The sequence below is a fragment of the Triturus cristatus genome, chromosome 11, assembly GCF_964204655.1.
Source record: "Triturus cristatus chromosome 11, aTriCri1.1, whole genome shotgun sequence".
Lineage (NCBI taxonomy): Eukaryota > Metazoa > Chordata > Amphibia > Caudata > Salamandridae > Triturus > Triturus cristatus.
This window is the reverse complement of record NC_140594.1, coordinates 563,360,232-563,384,542: the sequence shown is the minus strand read 5'-3', so window position 1 is coordinate 563,384,542 and position 24,311 is coordinate 563,360,232. Positions and strand designations below refer to the sequence as shown.

The window sequence follows — 24,311 nt, the reverse complement described above, 5'->3', positions numbered from 1 at the left end:
TCAGCAGATGGCCTGGGAATCTCCCGTGTGTGCTTGAAAGACCCAGCTTAAGTGTGTTTGATCTTTCAGAGCCGAACTCTCGCCCCCTCTCATAATGTTTGGAATCCACTTTTGTCATTAAAGAAACACCCTTTTCTTGAACACTGAAAGCTCTTGGTAGAATAGTAGGAAGCCGAGATTTGTTTGATTTACGAGGCAGACTAAACACAACTGTCTCCCTACGCAGTCCCAGTACATTCCCCTCCCTACTCAAGACGGCCGTGCGGGCCTCTTTGATCTGCGCAGCTTCTTTTCGAGGTTTTTTAAAGGTAACGTTACAAATTTGCTTTTGGTGCATTGATCCCAGATAAAAACAGAAGTGCGTCCGTCCGCTGCCTTCCTCCTCGGTTTACTTTCTGTCACTGGGCTGCAGATGTCTGGAAGATGTTAAACAGCGTAGCACAGGGTAAAAGAAAGCTTTCTGTGTTCCTGCCAGACACACAAAAATAGATGTCAACAAAGAAAACCCAATAGGGCACGTGTAGCCTAGAATGTGCTGTTTGCAGCTGCCTTTTGAAATATAGTAGGCTAAAATTTTTGGAGTGTAAAAGATAATGGAACATCACAAACATGGTTACTGATTGGTGCTATTTTCCTGTAAAAAACATGAATTATGGGGACTGACGTCAGTTTTCATCCAAGACATTAACAGACCTTGAAAAGGGAAATCTGTTTGTAAATTCCCCACAAAAAGAACCGTAAAAGATATATTTTTTTAACTCCCTCCGCTAAACCCATTCGGCCTATTCTTACCCCCACACTCATTTTTGCGGTGTTAGAACCACACGCCCGTAGGATCCCGAAGTATCCACTATCCAAATAGATCTGTCTCTGCTGCTTGCTTGAGAGTCATTCCCTGGAACAAATACTAACAGAGTAATAAAACACGAGAACCATAATCTAGTTCACCCTATATTTTAGGGAACCGCCCCACAGGCCCCCATATTAGGGCCAACGAGACAACTACCCCACCCCTCAGCAACCATCTTACGCCCAATCCCGAACCTCATGAACTATCCACCTGCTCCAAAATCTCTAGCCCCAAGCTCTTTTCAACGAAGCAGCCTTTTCCATATCCAGTACCTTCCTGTCCATGCAATCAGGAAACAACATTACCTTATCTCAGGGGTCTCCAACCTTTCTTAAAGTTGGAGCTACTTCTGATCACTGAAAATCTTCCTCAGCCACTGTGCAGCAAAATTATTTTAAAACAGTACACAACTTAAACATCACTACTCGAATATCCCTAGGTCTGCGCTAGTGAGTATTCAGCATTGTCACAATAGATGTATCACAAAAGGGTTATCTGTGGGGACCCAAAGGGTCAGTTTTGTCATTTACTCCGGTTTATGAATCAACTGTGCGAGGTGAGTGTCTCCTAGGGGTTTGTGGTCTCACTGTCATGCAGTACATAGTGTAACAGGTCAGCAGTCCTGTTGTTTGCCGAGCGTGAAGCCAGAAGTGTCGCTCCTACTATAAATAAAATGGGGAATGATCGCTCGAGGTCATTCGGCCCACTAACCCAACAAATGCATCCCTGCGTCTCATTGTTGCTCTAGGCCCGCACGCACTGCAACCAGCGCCGCCCTGCTACACTGGTGATGAGGTGGTAACTTGCCCACTCACCAGACCACCTCCAGTGCTGCTTTCAGCCTGGGCATAGGGGAGACAACACCTGCGTGAGACGCCGTGCTGTGTTGGCCTTGTGGCGATAATACGCAATGCCGCGCTCACGCCTGCAGAAAGAGGAGGTAAGAGTGACCCAACTGCAGCCCCCTGCTCCGCACGCCAGAAATCCTTCCCTGCCTGAGCTGAACGCCCGCGAAGCCGCAGCCCGGCCGTCCGGCCCCAAGCACATTGCACTGTCCCAGAAGCACGCTGCACTTCTCACGCGACCAGGCCCAAGCCCAGACACATGGCAGAGGGGCCTCAGACAAGTGAGCTCTACACTCAGCCCCACCAGGAGAAGGAGGTGGGGGCAAGCCCACACCGTCAAGAACAGTTCCTGCAGAACACAAAAAAAAAGGAAAGGAGAGAGAAATAACAAAAAGACTGCTTATAGAACTTTGCACACACAGGCAAAATGGGTGAAGATGCAAACATGGCCCAGCAACATACGCGCACCATCATGCAACATACCCCAACAGGTGTATTGCCCCCCATTCAGTGAGCTAGCGGACCTGCCACCATGTCCCCGAGATGGAAGATGTGGCTGGGACGCCTAGAAAACTACTTTGTGGTGACAAGGGAAACAGATGGTGCAGTAAAAACATTGCTACTCCTCCACTATGGGGGTTGAGGATGTTTATCTGCTATACAAGCACCTACCCAATACAGGGTCAGCCGCTGATTATGACGCCGCCGTAGCACATTTCAACCCGCAGCTAAATCCGGATTTCGAGAGGATTAAGCTGCGCCAAGTCAGACAGAGAGAGGGCGAATCCATTGATGCCTTTTGTGCAAGGTTGCGAGAACTCGCAAGCACCTACACAGCCGATGACCAGGCCAAAGAAATTTGTCCGCAGATCATCCAAGGCTGCCGCAGCAAGATTCTATGTGGCTAATCCTGAGGCAACCGAACGTTGCCCTGGAAGACATATTGATCCTAGCCAGAACACACAACCGCTCCATGGCAAGGGCGGATGAAATAGAGCTAGCATTGATAGGGGCGCCAGAGAGAAGCGTGGTCATCAAGACTGAACAAGCTGCAGTGAGAACACGGGAAAAAGGAAAACGAGGCCGAGGCCACCCACCTCAACACCGAAGGGCAAGTGTGAATACTGTGGGCAGGAAGAGCACCCTATCCAGTCGTGCCCAGACCAAGGTCAGACGTGTTTACACTGCAGAATACCAAGCCACTTTGCAGGAGTATGATACAGGAAAACCCAAAGAAGAGACAACAGGGGCAATAAGCCAGTGAGAAAAATGGTACACCAACTGTCGAATGCCTCCATCACGCCAGCCATTGGCGCAAAAGGTGCCACACAGTCAACCTACCAGGTCGAAGACTCCTCAACAGAAGACCATGATGGAGTAGAGACGTTCCTCATCGCCTTCACACAGGACTTAAAGAAGCGAAGGAGGCCACAACCCACATGCACCGTGAAGATAGCCGGACAGAGGTAAAGGCGGTCATCGAAACAGGAGCCTCGGTGAACGTCATGGGGATCCAGCACTACAACCGGTTGCGGGCCAGGCCCATGCTGGTGCCCTCCAAGACAGAGATATTTGCCTATACCAGTGACTCTCCCCTGCGGGGCCGAATGACTGTGACCATCCAGTCAGAAGGCAATGAAATCACAACGACCATTCATGTCATCAACCAGGAGACTTACACGCTGCTCAGCAGGCATGTGGCGAAGGACCTGGAGCTAGTGACATTCGCGTGGAGAGTCAGGTCGAATCAAACCAACGAGCTGCTGGAACAGTTTGTGAGCCTGTTTGAGGGATTAGGATGTATCAAGCGGGCCCCAGTGAAGCTGCATAGCGACCCCTCGGTGGCATCAACAGTACTCAGGCACCGGCATTGACATTTTTGATTTATTAAATTGATTGTCCGGCTGGACACTCGCATTATAGTACTGATTCAAGTCTATAATTATCCTATTTACTCAACTGTTGCGTTTAAGGACCACTGTTCTAATACTAAACAAGAGCAAGAACCAGGCAGATGGGCTGATCTAGTGTTTGCCAGTAAGTCGCTATCACCCACCAAAGCACGGTACGCCCAAATTGAGCAGGAGGCCCTGGCGATAAGAGGGGCATGCCAGCACTTCCACCTTTACATCAGCGGACAACCGTTCAAGGTAGTGACCGATCAGCAGCCACTAGTTCCCCTCTTCAAAGACTCGGCGCCGCACCCACCTCTGCGGATCGAATGGTGGGCCAACAGGCTACTACAGCAATATCAAATGGAAGTTGTGTATCGTCCAGGTGCAAAGAACCTGTCAGATTTCCTCTCCTGCCACCGGGTGCCAAGAGAGCCACACGAGGATGCCCGGGAGATCAAAGTGATGGAGGCACACATCAACATGATCTCAGCGGCCACATGCCCAAGAGCCCTAACCTTAGCCGACATCACATCACAGGCTGCAGAAGCGGACCCCGTCTTCATCAAGGTCCGCAGCGCTGTTCAAGGAGGGGAATGGCAGTGTTTGTTACGAGACACCAGGTTCACCATAGCGGAAGGCTCAGATCCAGAACGCTAGCTACAACTATTCCTCCGAGCCTATCGGAGCACGCCCCATAGCACCACGCAGCAAGCGCCGTGGGCGCTAATGTTCAGCATGCCATGCTGAGACACCATTCCGCTATACCCTGGATGGGCCCCATACCAGGAGGGAGAAGCTCAGATCAGGTGGGAACATTGCCGCCAGCCGTAAGAGAAGAGACCAGCACCGTAACCTACAACCAGGAGACCGGGTGATTATAAAAGATTGCCGACCCGGTGGCAAGTTCAGGATGAGGTACGAGCCCGGTCACTGGATGATGACAAAAGTGAAGGGCAAAATGGTGACAGTGGAGAAGAACGGGGAGACGGTAACCAGGAACATCTCCTGGTTCAAAGAGGTGGACGAAGGGTTTCTCCAATACACCGGAAAAGACAGAACAGAGGAGGAAGAAGGTGAGCCGGGGGGGCAAAGGAGACACCTGGCCGGGCGCCCAGGAGGAAGGTCAACCCACAACACCGGTCGGGACCACCCGGGTGCCAACTGCTGCACTCCCGAGGGCGGACAAGGGCCCTGGAGGACAGAGTCACCACCCCAGGTATCGCCTGCGTGAATCCACCCCCACCCGAGCTCTCGGTTCAGATACTTTGCGTGCCACTTAGCGACTCATGCACCAACTAGGAAAAAAGACCGAGTTGAGATGGAATGTAACAGGTCAGCGGTCCTGTTCTTTGCCCAGCGTGAGGCCGGATGTGTTGCACCTGCAACCTCGGGCCAGGCGTGGCCCGAGGCTATAAATAAAATGGGGAATAATCGCTCGTGGTTATTTGGCCTACTAACCCAACCAGTGTGTTCCCGCGTCTCATTGTTGGGCGAGGCCCACACGCGCCGCAGCCAGCCCCGCCCTTAGGATGACCCTGCTCTCAATTGTGAGAGCCAGGTCTCTGAACATTTTCATTTTCTGGGTAGTTGTCTTGAGGTCCATTGATTGATTCCACATACAAGCAAATTAAAACATTATTTTTAACATACATATAGACAGCATCCTTAAATAGGACCAGTGGTTACAATCCATTTTAAAAGGAACGTGTTGCCATCAGAGCTCTCAGCAAGTAAATATATATCTGTAGACACCCCTCAGCTTGTACTTGTCACTAAGTCATGCTATATAAATTATTACACAAACACATTTCTCTAAGAAAGCTAAGCACACCTCAAAAAGGGATAGAAGAGGTGTAAGGAAGTAAGAAAGAAATGAAGGAGGGAAGAATGGAAAGGAAGGAAGGAAGAAAGGACAGAAATTAAGAGGAAGTATAAGATATGAAAAAGAAACGATATGATGACGGAAAATGAAAAAAGGGAGAAGCGAAGAAAGGAAGAAGGGGAGTAAAAAGAAATGAAGAAAGCAAAAGGAGCGGTTAAAAGGAAGGCAGAAAATCAGTAAAAAGATAAAGAAAGAAATTGGAAGAAATCGAAAGAAAGAAGCAGAAAAGAGAAGATTGAGACAGAAAAAATAGAAATGACCAAAGCGGGAATAAAAGAAAGGAAATAGAAAGCAGAGAAAGATAAAAGGAATGATAAGGAGAAAGAAGGAAAGAAAGAAGTAAAAGAATGAAATGAAAGTTGTGGAAAAAGAAAAAAAAAGAATGCATTGCATGAAAGACGAGGAGGCAACAAAGAAAACAATTAAAAGGAGAAAGAGCAAAAGAAGAAATGAGCAAGAAAAAAGTATAAAAGAACAAAGGAGCAAAAAAAAGAAACCAGAGAAGGATAAGAGAAAAATAAATAATAATGACTAGCAAGAAAGAAAAAAATGAAAAAGTAGAGAAAGAAGGAAAAGTAAAGGAAGTATAGAAAAAGAAAGACAGGAAGAATGACGGGAAAAGGAGGAAGAGACAAACCAAGAAAAAGCGAACAAAAAAGAATGAAGACGGAAAGAAAGGGAGAGAGCACAACAACCTACAAAGATTGTAGAAAGCAAAAGAGCAAAGGATATGAAGTATAGAAAGAAAGGAGGAAAATAAAATAAAAAAGTATTTACAGAAGAGGGTGCCCTGCACTAAGAGCTTCCAAGCCGTCACCGAAAAGGACGCAGTGTTTAAAAGTGCTGACTTAGCAGAATGGCAGCTGTATATGCTCAATTAATCTAACAGGCAATTATGTGTGAGCAACTTAGAGGCTTGCTGCGAGCTACTAGTAGCTCACAATCAACCATTTGGAGTCACCTGCCTTAGTTAAAAACAAATATCCACTCTCACATTCACATCTGCACCTACATACTCAGTGTTCTAATGCTTGGTGAAATCTTGGGTGTTAATTCACCAAAATGCCAAGAGTAGCGGAAGTGACAGCACAAACCCTTTGACATCAATGACATTATAGGAAGTGACATCGTTACACCCCTGACCCTGATTTTTTTCCAGGAAGGCATGTCACATGACCTAACATCACAACAATTGAGGTTTTGCATTGGATAGTATCACAAAGTAACGCAAAGTTGAGCTGTGCTCTACTTTGCATTATTTTGTATCAAGGGGATGTTCCCATGCAACCACCCAAGGGTTTTGATGATAAATCCCTATCTACAAACGTTGGTAGACAGGAATTTGCACCAAAATCGTATGCCTCCATAAGACAAGCGTAACAAGGAGAAATCTTTTCATTTTTTCTCGTTTTTCGAACTTTGCATGTGTGCTGTATTGTACAGCACACAAGCAATGTGGGAAACGCCTTAAAGCATAGGGTTTGCATGGGAAGGGACCCATTACAGTACAGATCCTATGCTTCAGAGAACACATACACCTTGCACTCTGGCACAAGGTTATGTGGCTGGTGCATGGCTGCCAAAAGTGCACCAGTGCACTGGGAGAGAACAAATGTGCCATATCTTATTAGATATGGCACATTGTTTCATTCCCCCTCTGATGCAAGACAGTGCAGGAACTTTGGTGTAGCGTTGCCTTGCGTCAAAGAATAGTAAATCTGGCCTCAATGTGACACAATCTCACTCACTACCTGTCACTTGGCTCTCATTCACTTCACTCACACACACTTGTTTACACCTACAGAAACACTTTCTCACTCGTATGCACGCTCTTTCTCACCAAAAAAATCGCTCACCCGCAAGCACGCATATAGCATACATTTGATACCATTTTACTTACCCCAGCTGCCACCACAGGTCCTAAGTGGGCACCATTTGTTATTGCACTAATAGTGAATAATAGAATATTATTCACTATTACTATAATGAAAAACAGTGCAGCCCTGTTTTCTATGACTCAGATGAGACCACAATCATTAGGTCTCGCTATTTTAAGAATGCAAACAATCACTTTCTCTCTCTCGCTCCTTATCTCTCTGTTCATTGGTTATTGGGAATAGTCTTGTGCTCTCAAGGAAACCATTTCATGCATTTACTCCACTTATTTGTGTTGAATTAAATTAATAGCAGTAAGGTGTGATCATTAGCCGAAGGTATGTGTGGTCATGAAGATGGTTGGTGGGATGAATAGATGTGCTAGAGGATATTAGATATTATTATGGTGTAGTGCTATGACTTTCAAAGGAGGAGGGCTTTTGATCTTCAAAATGAGGTGTGGCCGGTTTTCAGAAACACAATAAAACAAGATTACAGGATGGAAAGTAAGTAGAGAGTCATTCAAAAGTAAAAGGAGGGCAAGAAGTGGACATTTTAAGTCAAGGTCAGTTTCTTACATGGTATTAGGAATACCGTGAACATTTTTTGAGATAGCACACAATTTGAGAATGCAAAACTGTAGAAAGAAATTACATTATTTATTTGTGATAGTGCTATATTGTGTACTTTTGAAAGGCAATAGAATCAGCAGAACATTAGTCCACTGCTAGGTCACCGCTAAACCACTGCTTCAGCAGGGCCAGTTGATCAGCTCCAGGGCTGGAAGCATAAAGGAATGGCTGAGCGTGTATAGGGAATTATTGAGTTCTTTAGGTAAGCAGTTACTTACTGTTCATAGAAACATGAGAGACTATGCAGGGTAAATAATGCAAACACAATAAGATGATGGATGGAGTGCTGAAACTTTTCAGACCCTCACCCCCAGTCACATATCTGGGTTGAATAAAGCATTGTTCTTTTGGTCACCACACCACCCCAGTTTGGACCCAGCCATATGCAAATCAGTCTTGACCCTGCTCCTCATGGTAATAGTTCAGCCTGAACTGCTAAGCCAGGTTCTCCCTGGAATGGAAACAAGCATCCTGGGACCAGTTTCGGGATATCACCTCTCATCAGCCAGGCTAGCTTGAATCCCCATGTAAAGTGCGAAAGGGACCCACGTCTGGGCATACCCCGGTCACTTATGGCGAACATAGCAAACACAATAGGATGATGGACGGAGTGCTGAAACTTTTCAGACACTCACCCCCAGTCTCAGATCTGGGTTGAATCCATCTTCGTTCTTCTGCTCAATAAGCCACCACAGTTTTGCAAAACACTGAAAATGAGATCCTGAAACTTCTGCTGTGGATGTTTATCCCATATGATGGACAAACTATTGCCAGAAGACAGATCATTGCTTTCTGGAAGGTATCCGCAGCAGAGTTAATGGTGCACTTCACACAATACCCATTATCTTGGCTACCTTAGCCGCTCCTTTTAACCACCCACAACCTCACTCGTGGCAACTGGTGTTTGGGATGTTTCAGGCCTACTCATTCGGGCCTCATGACCTTCAGGCATGCTACACGTCAGGGCTGCTGCGGAAAGGACTCGCCTGTCTTAGGGCCCCCTGTGGAGCCGTGTGGAGTGTGGGGAAGTGGAAGAGGCGAAGAAGCGAGGTGTGAGTGGAAACTGCACGGTGGCAGGTAATACGGAAGTTCGAGGAGTATTTAGAGGGATCTGTGGGACTACTAGTGTGGGGGGAGTGGTTCAGTGGAATTGGTAATGTGTGGCATACAGATGCTGGTCATGCATGACTAGGACTGGGTGACATAAGGTGCACAAAGGCTACTCAACTGGGGCTAGCACAGGCCCAGCTGAGGAGCAGCGAGTCAGGTAATGTGTGTCTGTCAGTGACAGACGAGCCACGCCTACCCGAGTTCAGAGAGACTTTAAAGTAGGCATGCAATTTGGCTGTATCCCCGACTTTGAAAGTAAATACCCTTTAAATAGAAACAAGTTAATAGCGCACTGCACATGAACTAAGTAAGCTTTAAGCAAACAAGTGTCCCAGACCCCCAGGGTACGTCTGCGATTGGATGAAATCTTGTCACACACAATCCCCATCACACAGGTGAGATCAGAAAATACCATCCCCGATAAAAGATGAAAATGTACCACGCTTCTATGGGTACTGGGTTGAAGAGAATTTGCAGTTCTCAGTAAAATGAATTGTGGTTGTAGATGTGTCGTTGATAGGAGGAAAGAATACGTAATGGTGGGCCAGATGTTCAGCTTCCGAATGGAGGCATTGGGATGCTTGGATTTGAGCTGTGGGGGCTGCAGAGCGGTTGCTGGGAGACCGAGATCAGATTGAAATAATGTTCTGGCCTGGGAGGACAGCTCAGCGAGCTGAAGGCATGCTGATGGCCCTTTAGGTGTTTCCGAGGTCGTGAGCACGAATCCGGGAGAGGCAGCCTCTGCGTTCCATCCTTCCGAGGTCGATGCTTTGAGTGTTTCTGTTGGGCAAAAAAAGCATCTTTTATATGCAGCGCTATAAACAATCATATTATTACTGCTGCTTCATGAAAGGGAAGTAAAAGTGTCGCGAACTTGCCAGAATGTCAGGGCCAGGAAAATAAAGGGCAAGGTGGGTATTTAGGAAAAAAACTAAACGTAAGGAGTTCAGTTTGCTCAACGTTTACATTTCTTTCGAGAAATTGTTCCCTTTCAAGTGTGTGGATCCCAAAGGTTTTAGTTCGATACCATTAAACTTAGCAGATATGAAGAGCCGGTCATTGAAAATGAAGTAACGTCATGTGATCTGTTTCTTTTTTCCTCAGGAATGGTATGGTGTGATGTCAAGAGACTCTGGTATGACGGGCTAGAAGACTTTTTAGAAGAATCCCGTAATCAACTAAGTTTTGTTATGAACTCCCTGTATCTTGCGACCTTCGCACTCAAAGTGGTTGCTCACAGCAAGGTGAGTACCGACGCGTGGGTGCCCACCTGTCGGTATTTTCCATGGACTGCCCTGAATGTGTGTGTCTTGTCTGTGAAGGCACGAGTGTTCTGTTCCAGATGCCTTTTGTCTGTAATTTTTCTCCAGCCCAGAGGATGAGCTCAGCAAGGGGTGTGCCCAGTGCTTTAAATGGGAAAAAAGAAGTGCAGGTACTCACCAAAATGAGAAGTGGACCAGGGGGTGGGGTTTGAGAGTGGGGCTGCGGGGGCCAGGGGCCCACATTTAATTGGATTGAAGTTTGTTGGTGCATACCTGCCAACTCACACGGTGCCACCGTGTGATGCATGATATCGGCTTCCATCACACGTTTTCCCGGTGAGGAGCCGATATAACACAGTGGCAGGAAAAACAAGCTGAGAACCACTGCCAATAGTGGTTTTCCAGCTCATTTTCCAAGGCTTTGAACTTCCGACGTCAATTAAGTGGTGTGAAAACACCCCAGGACATGGGCACCAGCCTCAGCAAGCATTTTTTTTTTTAGGTTGGGGGGCTTGATGGCCGGGTGGGGTTCAAAAGTGACTCATAGATACTTCTTGGCACTAGGCCCCACCCCCTTCGATAGCCCACCCCATCCTCACACTGTGAGATTGTTCTTCAAGTTGGCAGGTATGTTGGTGTGCAGATGTGCATAATGATACTAAAGCATTTCTGCTATGTTGTGAATATTCCTTTTGTCATCATACGTACAAAAGGGAACTTTTAATATTAAAGTGCGCTTCTCACAGAACAAAACATAAATCACATATGACTTCCACAAGCTATTTTCCTTTAACATTTTTGGAAACCTTTAGCTATGGTTAACCCTCTTGTCTCATTTCCACCGTACCCGACATCACCCAGCTGCTCCTAGTTGGCACAGCTTTGCCTCAAAGCTCCTTAACTGCTGTAAGGTCTGATTCTCTCTTTCTGGAGGTGGGCATGCTGCTGAAAGCTTGAACCAGGATACCTGGGTCTGGCTCAGTTCCAGGTCTTCTTGCACCCGCAAGCCCAAAATGAACTGAACTTTGATGTTGCATCTGCCTGCCAACCAAACTGTAATCTCAGGGCAAAGAATAAAGACAAAAAAGTGACCTTTGTTGCAATAGAGGAGAGAAAGAAAGATATAGCCATCTAGAGGCTGGATTGCACAACGTGAAAGCAGAAATTCTGGGATCAATCCTGTCTACCCCACTTGATCAAATTGTGTGATCGTAGGCAAATATTTTATCTCTCCAAACCTCCTTTTTCTTCATTAGCACATATGATAGTGTATTGAAATACGAAGGATGTGTGCTTTACAATCACGTCTTGTGTTAGATTCAATACACTATAATGTGGCTTCATTCATAAGAAGAACATAGGCCGAATATAATGTACTCATGAAAAGTGACTTGTTTCCTAGTTCACTAATGGCATTGTCGTCACTCAAATGTTTCTAACTTCACTACCACTTTTAATAAACACATCTCAATGCTGTGATATAAGCTTATGCACCAAGGTGAAATGCTTCCACATATTTAAGATTGGACTTTTATTTCAACATTAATGTTTGCAAGACTCAACATATTCATGGGCTTTTAAGGCCAAGCCAGAGGTCCTGGTTCGGCTCTGATTGGGCTCTCCTTGTTAATTTGTGGGTTCGCCCACCTCTACCCTCCCAGAGCCTTTCCATTAACTCAAGAGAAAATAACCTCTAAAAACCATAATACAATTGTGTTGAAACACTGCTGAAAAAGCAGATCCGCACTGGAGAGAGTGGCCTAGCACTTGCTACTAACGAACCCTTTCACATGTGCTTCATGTGCAGAGTGTGGTAATGCAGGGCTTGTTAGACTTGCAATAATATATCGCTGTGCTGGACACTGCAGACAATTCTGCAAGAACATGCACAGTGGCATATAAACACTAATGCACGCACACCGGGCATTTCAATACATTTGTTTTAGAAATGGTTCCATTCTATGACATCCCTAATTGCTAAACCTTGAATCCCATCTGCTCTGCCTCACAGTCACTGTCGCCACCCTCCTCCTCAATATGGCTTCAAACAAGTGCTGGCGTACTCTGCTGTACCCTTCACTAAGATTTCCCACTTGTCACGAGATATGCTTGTTAGCATGCCCTGCTCACACACCTACAGTGCTGTTGACTCCACAGAGCCTGAGTAGACACTGTGTCAATAATCACAGTGTGACTCACACCTCTCCTAAACGCCCTGCCAGCTCTGAATTAATGCATACGGGCCGCTGCTGAATTAGCACATTGTAAGGGTAAATTAGCAATCGATTATCAGAGTGCTGCACGAAAATGGACCAACTCGTTGTCAGTTATATCTTGTTTCTTTTTTTACATACCCAATTCACTGAGCTTGCCCTGCTGCCTCATGAATACCGGTGCTCTCTTTGGCGAAGGAGGAGTTCTGGTACTCATGCGTGAAAAATTCGGAAGTGCTGGTACTTAGTTAGTACCAGTGAATACCAGCCCATTTAAAGCACTCGGTGTGCCGGCATAGTACCAGTAAATAACAGCCCACTTAAAGCACTGGGTGTGCCGGCACATTGTTTTACCTTTCATTTGCTGCTTGCACTGCTCTAGTAAAGAATGTCGGTTTGTTTTTATGGTCTGGCTTGACAGCACAGCTGTTGCCAGACAATGTTGTGAGGATCACCATAAGATGGGGATTTGGCTCCAGCAACATGTTGGGAACCTGTGGCCATATGTATCAAACTTTTGGCAGCCCTACATGGCCAATGGAGGACCTGGCTTGGCAGTTCGGGCTGGGGAGCAAAAAAACGATGGATTTAGGTCCAGATCTCTGTACTGGGGTGAATGTATGACAATGTTCTGCATTCTGTCCATCAACTGTTGTTTTTGCTTTTGGCACCCCAAGTGGGAAGGGTATGCCCAGACGTGGGTCCCGTGCTCTCCATGCCACTGGAATCAAGCTATCCTGGCTGAAGACGGGTGAAACCACGAAACCGGTCCTAGGATGCTTGTTTCCAGTCCAGGGAGGACCCTGCTTGGCAGTTTGGGCTGGACTGTTCCCATGAGGCACAGGGTCAAGACTGATTTGCATATGGCTGGGTTCAAACTGGAACGGCATGGGAAGCAAAAAAACGATGGATTTAGGCCCAGATCTCTGTACTGGGGTGAATGTATGACATTGTTCTGCATTCTGTCCATCAACTGTTGTTTTTGCTACATGGCCCATGAGCAATACACTGGGGAGGAATGGGATGCTAATGCTTAACTGTGCTTGTGAGATTTATAATGTACTGCCTTTATTTTGCTCTGTTACAATAAAAAGATTCTTAAAAAAAAACCTTTCACACAGCATAACGCAGCAATCTACCTTGCTGCGCTGCACGAAAGGGAAAGGGCAGGTATGTGCCTTATTTAGCATTATACGGCACATTCCTGTTCTTTCCTTGCACTGGTGCACTTTTGGCTACATAGCACCAATGCAGGCACCCTTGCGTCATATTGCAGAGGCATTTTTCTCTTTCTATGCAGCACACGTAGAAAGAGGAAAAAAGTAGGAGAAATAATGATATCCACCCTCCCCCAGCAGGTGTTGCATTGTGACGCAATACTAAGTCTACCATTAATAGTAAATCTGGGAATGCGCCAAAATCCACGGGTGGATGCGTGAGAAAACATACGCTTCACCCATGGAATGCCTTCCTTGGGCAGAGTAACGCGTCAGTGATTTGCACTGCCTTGCGTTACTCTAGATCTATCAAGCCATGCAGGGCCAGCCAATGTGGCTTGCGTTGCTTGATAGGTCTGGCTTTAGTGTTGCGTCGCCCTTGTGCCCCCGTACATGATGTAAGGGCGATGCAACACTATGCTAAATGTGGCCTCTAGTGTGCATGTTTTGATTGGGCAGAAGCTGTGTGCTTCCTCAAAAAAGTGCTTGCCCTCCACCCAGCAGTGGTCATTTTGTTTATTTATCAAGATTACTGAGCTTGGACTTGCACGGTCACTCACATGACTCTGTAATGCTATTAACATATGTTATATAACTAGATAATTTATGGCGTTTTTCTCTGGCAGCAGCACAGATCGAAGGAGAGCAATTTTTAACTTACATGGGTTTTTAGGACTGGCTTGGCAGTGTAACTGTCAGCCGACCTTTCAACCTACACCAATATCTTTTTTTTTTTGTCCTCATTCAACGAATAATGCTCTGATTTCAAGAAGATAGGGCCCAGTCAGACCAGTAAGAGGCGAGAAAGAGCCCGTTCACTCCTCACCGGAGGATGGGTAAATTTCATCCCGGGATCAGTCGTAAGAGTAAACCTCCTGGATTGACCCTGGCCCCCATTCTTCTACAGGCTAGTGCATTGAGATAACTGAACCACCAACATAACAGCCTGTGGAGCAAGGTTGTAATCATTGGACCATTGAGTACACCAATTAGTTTCTTACTTAAATAAAAAAGAGAAAGTAAGCCCCACAAAAAAGTGCCAGTAAAGAGAATTTGTGGAAGTTATGTTCCGTGAGAGAAACTAAAGACAAAAGTTTTAAACCAAGTGTCCCAAAGGTCCCAGAATTTTGTTTTCTTAACCCGCTTATTTGCATGATCAAGTTGTGAAATTCTCTGTATTGAACCAATCCATTCAGTTTTAGTGGGGGGAGAAGGGAGGATCCATTTAACACATAACTCCCTTTGTGCCAAAAGGATCCGAACAAAGAAGAGAGCCTTCTGGGTTTTGGAGAACATTTGGTTATCCACCCCACCTGGGATCACGCCAAAGAAAACTGAAGATCCGGTCAACCCAATTTCTCTACCCATAATATCAGAGATGATCTTACCCATGTGTTGCCAAAAAGACTGTATTGAAGGACACTGCCAGAACATATGGACCTTGTTCACGTTGTTCTCATCACATTTTGGGCACTTCTTTGTTGCTCCATTCCCCATCTTCGACAGTTTTCGTGGCGTCCAGTATGCCTTATGGACAGTAAAACGGTGGTTTCTCTTTAAAGGTGCAGCTTTCACATTTGACCACAAAAGAGACATAGACACTTGTCCTAAGGTTTAGAGGTCTTCGCCCGGCAGGTCCTTCTTACAGCTCTCTGTAAATGGGTTCTGTGTGTCCTCCCCGGTCTCAATTATCAACCAATACCATGCTGCTACTTCTTTCCGCTTTGTGGGTCTTGTGCAGATCCCATTCACCAGATCCCGGTTCCCTTCTGTCTCTTTCCCTATCGATTTTATCCAACTCGAAATCTGATAATATTTAAACTTTGATACCAGGTTCTTTGAAAGTGCAGAAAGGCACTGCCATGAGATCAGCTCATTGCCCACAATTAGTTGCCCCCATTTCAGTATCCCAGATTTTCGCAGGGGGATTGCAAGTGCATCCAGTAAGCATGCTGGGGTACCTGGAGAGTCCCATATAGGTGCTTCGTCATTATAATATGGTATATGTAACATTGACCTCACCTGAGACCATAGCTTAGTTGCAGCTAGAAGGACTTTCAGTCTAACCTTCTTATAACATTTGGGATGGCCGAATTTTAAAAGAAAGAAATCTGCTTGATTCGTAAAGCTCATACTTAGTGCCTTAAAGAGTGGCGAAAAAGCCGAGCTTCCTTTTAATAGTTGGCGTGAATTTTTTAGGTGAAAAGCACAGTAGAATATGTAAAGGTCCGGGGTGGCTATACCACCATGGACTTTTTTTCTCCTAAGCTTCTTCTTAGATATTCTTGGATTTTTCCTTCCCCAAATAAAAGAGGCAAAGAGCCACTTTTGGCTACCTAGCACCAATGCAGGCACCCTTGCGTCATATTGCAGAGGCATTTTTCTCTTTCTATGCAGCACACGTAGAAAGAGGAAAAAAGTAGGAGAAATAATGATATCCGCCCTCCCCCAGTAGGCGTTGCATTGTGATGCAATACCAAGTTTACCACTAATAGTAAATCTGGGAATGCGCCAAAATCCATGGGTGGATGTGTGAGAAAACCTACGCTTCACCCATGGAACGCCTTCCTTGAGCAGAGTAACGCGTCAGTGATTAGCGCTGCCTTGCGTTACTCTAGATCTATCAAGCCATGCAGGGCCAGCCAATGTGGCCTTGTGTTGCTTGATAGGTCTGGCTTTAGTGTTGAGCCACCCTTGTGACCCTGTGCATGATGTAAGGGCGATGCAACACTATGTTAAGTGTGGCCTCTAGTGTACATGTTTTGATTGGGCAGAAGCTGTGTGCTTCAGCAAAAAAGTGCTTGCCCTCCACCCAGCAGTGGTCATTTTGTTTATTTATCAAGATTACTGAGCTTGGACTTGCATGGTCACTCACATGACTTTGTAATGCTATTAACATATGTTATATAACTAGATAATGATAACTTATGGCGTTTTTCTCTGGCAGCAGCACCGATCGAAGGAGAGCAATTTTTAACTTACATGGGTTTTTAGGACTGGCTTGGCAGTGTAACTGTCAGCCGACCTTTTAACCTACACCAATATCATTCTACGGTTCTTTGCTTCCACGCAAATATATATAAATTCCCAAGCTATCTAATTCTTATGCTGCACATTACCATACAGCTTGCCTTTGAAACCAGACCTATTGGCATTGCCAGTGCTTGTTACAAGGAATATTAATGATATGGTATTGGCATGAAGATGATCACATTTTCTTTTATAAGGTGATCTCTACTCTCTCCCATACTGGGCTAGTTAACCCTTGATGCCCACAAGAAATAAACATTGGCAACACCAATAGTTCTCACCTATGAGAGCTATTGGCTTTGGCAATGATTTTTAGCCATGGTGTGCATCATTGGTAAAACTATTTTAAAAGAAAGCGCTATGAAGCTGCCCGTGCTAATTCACTTTTTTCTTTTAAAAAAAAAAAGAAAAAATACCCAAACAAAGAGGGAGTGTTTTGGGGGACAAGGTAACATGAAGTAAGAGAGGGCGATAGAGAAGGATCTGGGTGGCAGAGGACTCAAGAGAGACAGTGGGGAAGTATGCAGACAGTGGAGGGTGAACAGAAGGAGCTTGGGAGGCAAATGGATAATGGGCAGAGTGGGCTAGGGAAGTTAGCGCACAATGGAGAATGGGTGCAGGGTGGGGCAGTAGGCTGACAACAAAAGGGTTGACGTGAGGTGATGGAGAAGTAAGCTGACAATGGAGGGTGGGCAGGAGGGGATGGGGCAGTAAATCGACAACTGAGTGTGAGTGGAGGGGATGGGGATGGGGTAGCAAGCTAACAATGGAGGGTGTGCTGGAGGGGATGAGGTAGCAAGCTGATAAGGAGGGTGATTGGGAGGAGCTGGGGCACAAAGCTGACAATGGAGGTTGTGCTGGAGCAGCAAGGTTATAACAGAGGGTGGACAGGGTGTGCCCGGGCAGCAAGCTGACAAAAGAGGGTGGGAGGGGCTGCTGGAGCACACGGACAACTGTGTGTTAGTGGACAGACTGTGGAAGCAAGTTGACAATGGAGGGTGGGCGGGATTGGTTCTGGGAGAGGAGACTGACAATGGGGGATTGGTATAAGGGAATGGGGCAGCAAGCTAACAACGGAGAGCGAATGGGCGGGGAATGAGGGAGCACACAGTCAATGGGTTGGGGGCTGGGGAAGCACACAGAGGGCAGGCAGATGTGGATAGGGAAGCACATGGACAATGACGGGCGGGAATGGATGGGGAAACACACGAACAACGAAGGGTGGGTAGGAAGGGCTGGAAAAGTAAATGGGCAACAGAGGATGGGAGACCAGGCAGGGAGGGAACAGACAATGGGTGGCAAGATAACATGAGTGGCAAGGGAGCAAGAATGACACTGAGGTAGGGCAAGCAAGCAGAACAAAGAAGGGAGAGAAGTATGTGAGGAAGATAGCTGGAAAACACACCCACTCTTATACAGTTCTTTAAGAAAAAGAGAAAAGTAGCGTGAGAAACATGAGTAGTGAATGACCCAAGTAATGCATCCATGCTCTAAGGGAGGGACAAATACAAGAAGAAGAAGGAAAGACTATAGAAACGGACGATTAAGAAGCAAGCAAATGAGCAATAGTGAGGCCAACAATGGTAAGCAATGGGCGTGCTAGCAATATATCTTGCAACCAACAGCACATGTGCTACCTAAGGCTAGACCTACAATGGTAGAAAGTCAGTAACAAAAGTTTATTTTGCACATCACAAACCTGCCAAGTGGCACAATGACACATGGTATGCTCACCCATCTCCGGATTCTCAGCCAACAGCAAGTTGAATTGCAGGACTTATAGTTTCTCTTTTAACACTTTCATTTTGGATTCAAAACCCCAGATGGCAAAGTGATGTTGGCTAACATGTCAGAACTTGCCAAAGATGTGATACATGTCATGGAGCCATTTGGCAGCTTTATTTTAAAACTGTACAAAGTATTCTAATCAATTTAAAACTGCTTGTTTCACATGTAAAACCAAAGGTTTTATATGTAAAACACTGCTCACATATTTTGTGAGGGTTTGCTCTTTCAGTCACATAATGCATCAAAACAAGCATTGGCAATGCAAATCCTATTACCTTTTGCATAGTAGAAAATGTTATGCTGGGCTTCACTACACAACAGTAGTACAACATGGACAGCTGCAGCGAAACCTTCCCTAATACAAAGATTCAGTAAAGGATAGGTGGCAATAGAAGGAGGGACATCACACATGCAGGACAACAGGTACAACTTAGTTAGCCAACACACTAAGGGAGGAGCAAAAAGAGATAAAAGACTGTTGTATGTTCTTCATGAGCAGTCAAAAAAATACAAGAAGTACCAAACCTCTTGAAAAACCATCCAAAACCTCTTGGAAAATTACTAAACATTCATGTACTCATAGGAGGATGAACCCTCACCTATCTAGTGTGGTATGCGTTATCAGTGGCTTCCACATCTGACACTAGAGAAATCGAGAGTACTACTGTTTACTGGCTGTACAGTCTTCTACTTATGGGTTCCCTAGTATGCGTGAGGTTGTGCCCCTTAAGTCAACATTTATACTATCCCTTAAAAAAAACTGTTAGACCTGAATTGCAATTACATGGGTCAGCTAGAAATGTTTTTTACTGGTGTCTTCTTAGCCGAAGACTAAAAACAAGAGGGTTAAGCAAATTAAAGGTATCCGTTGTTTTTTCATAAGATGGGCCATTAGCAATGGAGACACTGCTTCTTTATAGAATAGGTGGACCTTTTTTTCTGCACCAGGTGTCACCCATGATAATCCTAAAACAAATATTCTCAAAATTAATAAATACTTCCACAGGCTCCCAAGTATCTTGCAAATACCCGGTTTTAAATTGGCTCACAGACTCTACAATGTGGGTTTGGCTTTGATGTGTTTCTGTTGCTAACTGCTTCTGTGAGTCAAGATGCATGACAGTCGATTTCTTTCATAGGGCTAACTACTTTTGGTTGAATTTTAGATTTAGCAGTTTTCACGCTAACTTGTCCACTTTTCTACACTGTTGCACGTGACAAAATCCATTTCTTCCTGCACCTTATTGCCTCAAAGGTAAGATAGAGTTTCTGTTTCGTATATCCATTAGACATATTTTTTAAATTCTTCTTGGGTGTAGGAGTTGGCCAGCTGCCAAATTTGCATCTTTTTGTCCTGACCAATATCTCTCTTACCATTCCCAGTTTCTACCTGCAACCGGTTTGTCTCATAAAAACCTGTTTGCTTCTCCAACCTTGTTACCTTTATTAGAGCTTGTGTTACTTTCTGGAGAGTCCAGTAATGGGGTCTTGTTGGGGATGCCTAAATTTACACACATTTCCCTAAAAGCGATCCTTTGTTCTGCTACCAGATTGACGACTTTCCGGAAATTTTGACCCCAACCTACCCATGCTTGGGCCGCAACTACACTGAATGTATCTGTCAGCACAGATCAATTTAAGATTATTTGCATTGCCATGATGTTTTACCCACTGATACGCCATCTCGTTTTACAAGGAAATTAAAAAATCCAAGCTGGTCAGCAGGTTACATAACGGAGATCAGCCCAAAATTATGGTACTCAGTTTCCCAAAAGCACCTACCTTTACCTGTTCATTCTCTAGTGCAACAGATCAGAGCCTCCTACCACTTCTGATGAGCATGGCATCTGATTTTCTGTCTTCCAAGTAACATAAAGTTTGTCGCCAGGTATGAGTCTAAATCCTGGTAAAGTTGTTGAATTTTTATAAATTTTTATAAGTTAACCACAGGTGAATTCAGTGCTTTTCATAATGAATTTGTATATTTTATCCATGCATTCTATATGTTGCCTTAGAAGGTGCATCACTCAGATGCCCATGTTTGCCTGGTCTGTCTGCGCATTAGAGAAAATAAAAATAAATAATGAGTAAAAAGATCTGTCAGTAGTTTCTGCCCTGATAACTGTTGGGATTTCATTTTTTCCAAGGATTACATTTTCATCTCCTAACATTTTTCCTGAGCTTAAAATATGCAAATCTGCATCGTTAGGAACAAATTTTCTCCCAAAAACTTTAAGCCATTTTCTGTAGCCTTCAGATGGCATCTCCCAAGTCAAGATGACACAGGGAGTTAAATTCATTTGAGTTCAGGACATATTTGAGTAATATTAACACGTTTTTATATCCCTGTGACATGGCAAAAACTGTGGCAAGAAGCACTTTAGATGATAAGGTATTATTATTATTAATGTACTTTAGACTCATTGTCATCTTGATAGCCTCCTCCTTTCCACTTGTTTTAGACCATTTAAAACAACAGATTGGAAGGAAGGTTAAGATACCCTGATAAAGCCAGTTAGAATGGGGTGACAATATCTGCCTTTTTCTTTAATTGCAGACAACTCCAATCTTTTTTCTTTGAATCTCTTACAGTTTCACTCTATTGCGGAAAGGAAGGACTGGGATGCCTTCCACCCGACTCTGGTGGCGGAAGGGCTATTCGCTTTTGGTAACGTTTTAAGTTACCTTCGACTCTTCTTCATGTACACGACTAGCTCGATCTTGGGTCCGCTCCAGGTAAATTATTCATGTTTATGCAAATGAAAATGTGGAACTCTCAGTAATGTTTTAAATAATGGATCTTCACTTGACGCATTAGAAGAGTAAACATCTAGCTTGAATGAACACTGTTATCTGAGTGGCACTATGTCAAGTGAATATTTGCTAAAACTGTTATCTAAATGAACCTCTACTGCATGGAGTGCTTGAAATATTGAGCAGCCTTGTCGCTCCATACAAAGTACCTAAAGTGATTGTAGAATATATGCTTTCTATATTTAGAGACATATTTACGAGATTGTCATGCAGTGCAGCGTAGCGAGTCACCTTACTGCTCAGCGCTGCGTGATGGGGAAAAGCATTTTTAAGTCAATACGGCGCATTCCTGCCTTTTCCTCTGCAGTGGTGTACAATGGACTCCCTATCCCCAATGTAGACACCCTTGCACCATTTGTGCAGGAAGGTCCCCCTCCTTGTTTTTGCGCAAGAAGGGGCACCTTCCTGCACAAAAACAATCCCCTGCGGCACACAAAGAGGAAAAACTAGGAGAAATAAAGGTATTTCTCCTCATTATGCCTCACCTGGGAAGGCATAGATTTTTGCACATTCCCAGAGCTGCCACTTCCGGTAAATCTGGAGATTCGTCGAAATCCATTTATGTTGCATGGGAACACCCACCCAACACCCATGAAAACACTTCCCTGGCGCAGAGTAATGCAATGCAGTGATTTGCGCTGTGTTGCATTTCTCAAGATTTATAAAGCCATTCAGGGCCAGGCAAGGTGGCCTTTCGTGGCTTCATAAATCATATTTTTCAGTTGCGTTGCTCTTGCACCACATTGAGTGGTGCAAGAGCGATGCAAAGGGCTTGTAATTATGCCCCTTAGTATTTATCTAGCCAGTATGCTCACTATACTATAGTCTTGTGCAATTAATATTTTGTGTCGTCTACACAGAAGTGTGATATAGTAATGTATGAAATCTCAGACTGGCAGCAGAGGATGTAACCAAGAAGTATTGATCCAAATGTTTGCAGACGCTATACTTTATCCTATATTTTCGAATGTGCGTGTTCTATGCTACTTTATTAACAATGTAATACCAATATTATTTTATAGATTATAGAATACTTCCTCACTTAATGTAGTTACAGCATGGTGTGGACACAAAAATGTAGAAAGCAAAGACAATACACTGTGTAGTGATTAGAAATGACATGAAAAGCGTGTGGACAGTTTAGAGCCGGGGTTCTTAATATGCCCAGTGCACAGTTCCAAATACTTTGGGCCATATTTACATGTTTTGTGGCACAGGGCAGAGCATCAAGTCACCTTGCTGCACTGCCCTGTGTCGCAGGGAAAGGTCAGGGATGCGCCATTTTGGCAGCCTAGCACCAATGCAGGCACCCTTTGACCACGGTGCCTGTGTTGTAGGTAGGATTGTTTTTGTCCAGGAAGGGGTACCTTCCTGCACAAAAACAATCCTGAGAGGCATTTTCCTCTTTCTATGTGTGCTGCAAAGTGCTGGGAAGTCATATTGTTTTGGCACATTCTCAGGTTTAAAAAGTTTTGTAAATCTGGGAATGCATTAAAAACCATGGGAGTTGTGTGGGAACACCCATGCAATGCCCATGGAACGCCTACCCAGGGCAGAGTAAAGTAATGCAGCGATTTGTGCTGCATTGTGTTACTTAATATTTTTGGAGCCACGCAAAGTGGCTTTGCATGGCTTCTAAAATATGACTTAAGGTTTGCGTCACTCGTGCGCCACGTTGCGTGGTGCAAGAGCGAGGCAAACAGGGTCATAAATATGGCCCTAAGAAACTCTTCTTGTTGTGCAGCTCTTCTCCGTCACCTGTAGAGGGAGCTTTGTAGTTCTTCCTGGCTTCCAAAAAGAGATTTTGCTTACAGACCTTCACACCAGCAGAAAAACATAAAACTGTTCTTGCAAGAAAAGCCAAACACCCAGGCTGGTGTGAGCAATAATTTATAAAAGGCTCTGTTTCAAACTGGATTACAACAAAGGTGAAATGTGCATGTGAGACTGGGTCTCTTTTTTTTCTTTGCTATACAGCAAGATTCTATACTTGTCCTTCTACAAAAGAGATCAGGGGGTAATATTAATTCTTCATAAATAGTGAGATATTCATTGTCTGTGCTGTTGAAGTAGGTCAGCCTTGTTTATATGGACAAACTGTCATACTGGAGAGCATGGTTGTGATGTTAGTGTGATAAGAAAACAGACATTTGCCAAGTATCAGCACTTATAGAGAGCGACTCCTCACAGAAAGAGGGCATGGCAAATCTTCAGAGTAAAGGCCAAAGTTCTATGAATCTTGGACCTCCTTCTAAATGATGATGAATTGGTATCTACCCCAGTACACAGTATCTGGGAGCAGTGCTGGACAGATGGGCCCCAAGCATGTATTCTTCAGAAAGTCAACTGTCTTACATACAATAATTTTTCATCAATCTTCAAAACAATTGCACCATTCCCCCACATTCTGGGCTCATTCTTCATGTTCATGCATGATCACACACTAGACTACTTGGAGTGTCCCAATCACCAGTTGTGTTAAAAATTGGAAAGTAAGGATGACAAACGGGTTCTTTTTCCATTAGTTTTCAATGCACTCCTGCTTTAACACTGCAGGGAACTGTCGTAATTATTAGATTAATGGAAATCCTCCAACGTAAGCTAAAAGTCAGTGATCAACCCTACATAAACCCCATGAATTGACCACTGAATTTGAGAGGCCTTCGCACTTGGTTATCACAAAAGGTTTTGCCAGACTGCCAAAGCATCCACACTTATTGTGAGAGTCGATATGGAAAGGAGAGGAGCTTAGCCCAAATTATTCTGTGTTTTCCTTTAGAGCGATCATTCTCTCCCGGCTGAACAGTGGCGGCTAAGGCGGAAGAGCGTCGCCACACTGCTCTTAGAGTAGTGAAAAAGAAACAAAGAAAATGATAATAACAAGGCTATTATCGTTTA

General features: G+C 44.7%; 1 protein-coding gene across 1 annotated transcript in view; it reads left to right on the top strand.

Moving 5' to 3' along the window:
- The window catches only part of TRPC1 (transient receptor potential cation channel subfamily C member 1), a 441,909-nt gene that overhangs the window by 241,784 nt on the left and 175,814 nt on the right, over positions 1–24,311 (top strand). Inside the window, exons 8-9 of the mRNA XM_085633605.1 lie at positions 10,194–10,333; positions 21,192–21,335. Of these exons, the coding sequence (XP_085489731.1) occupies positions 10,194–10,333; positions 21,192–21,335 (284 nt within the window). The remainder of the gene's footprint in view (positions 1–10,193; positions 10,334–21,191; positions 21,336–24,311) is intronic.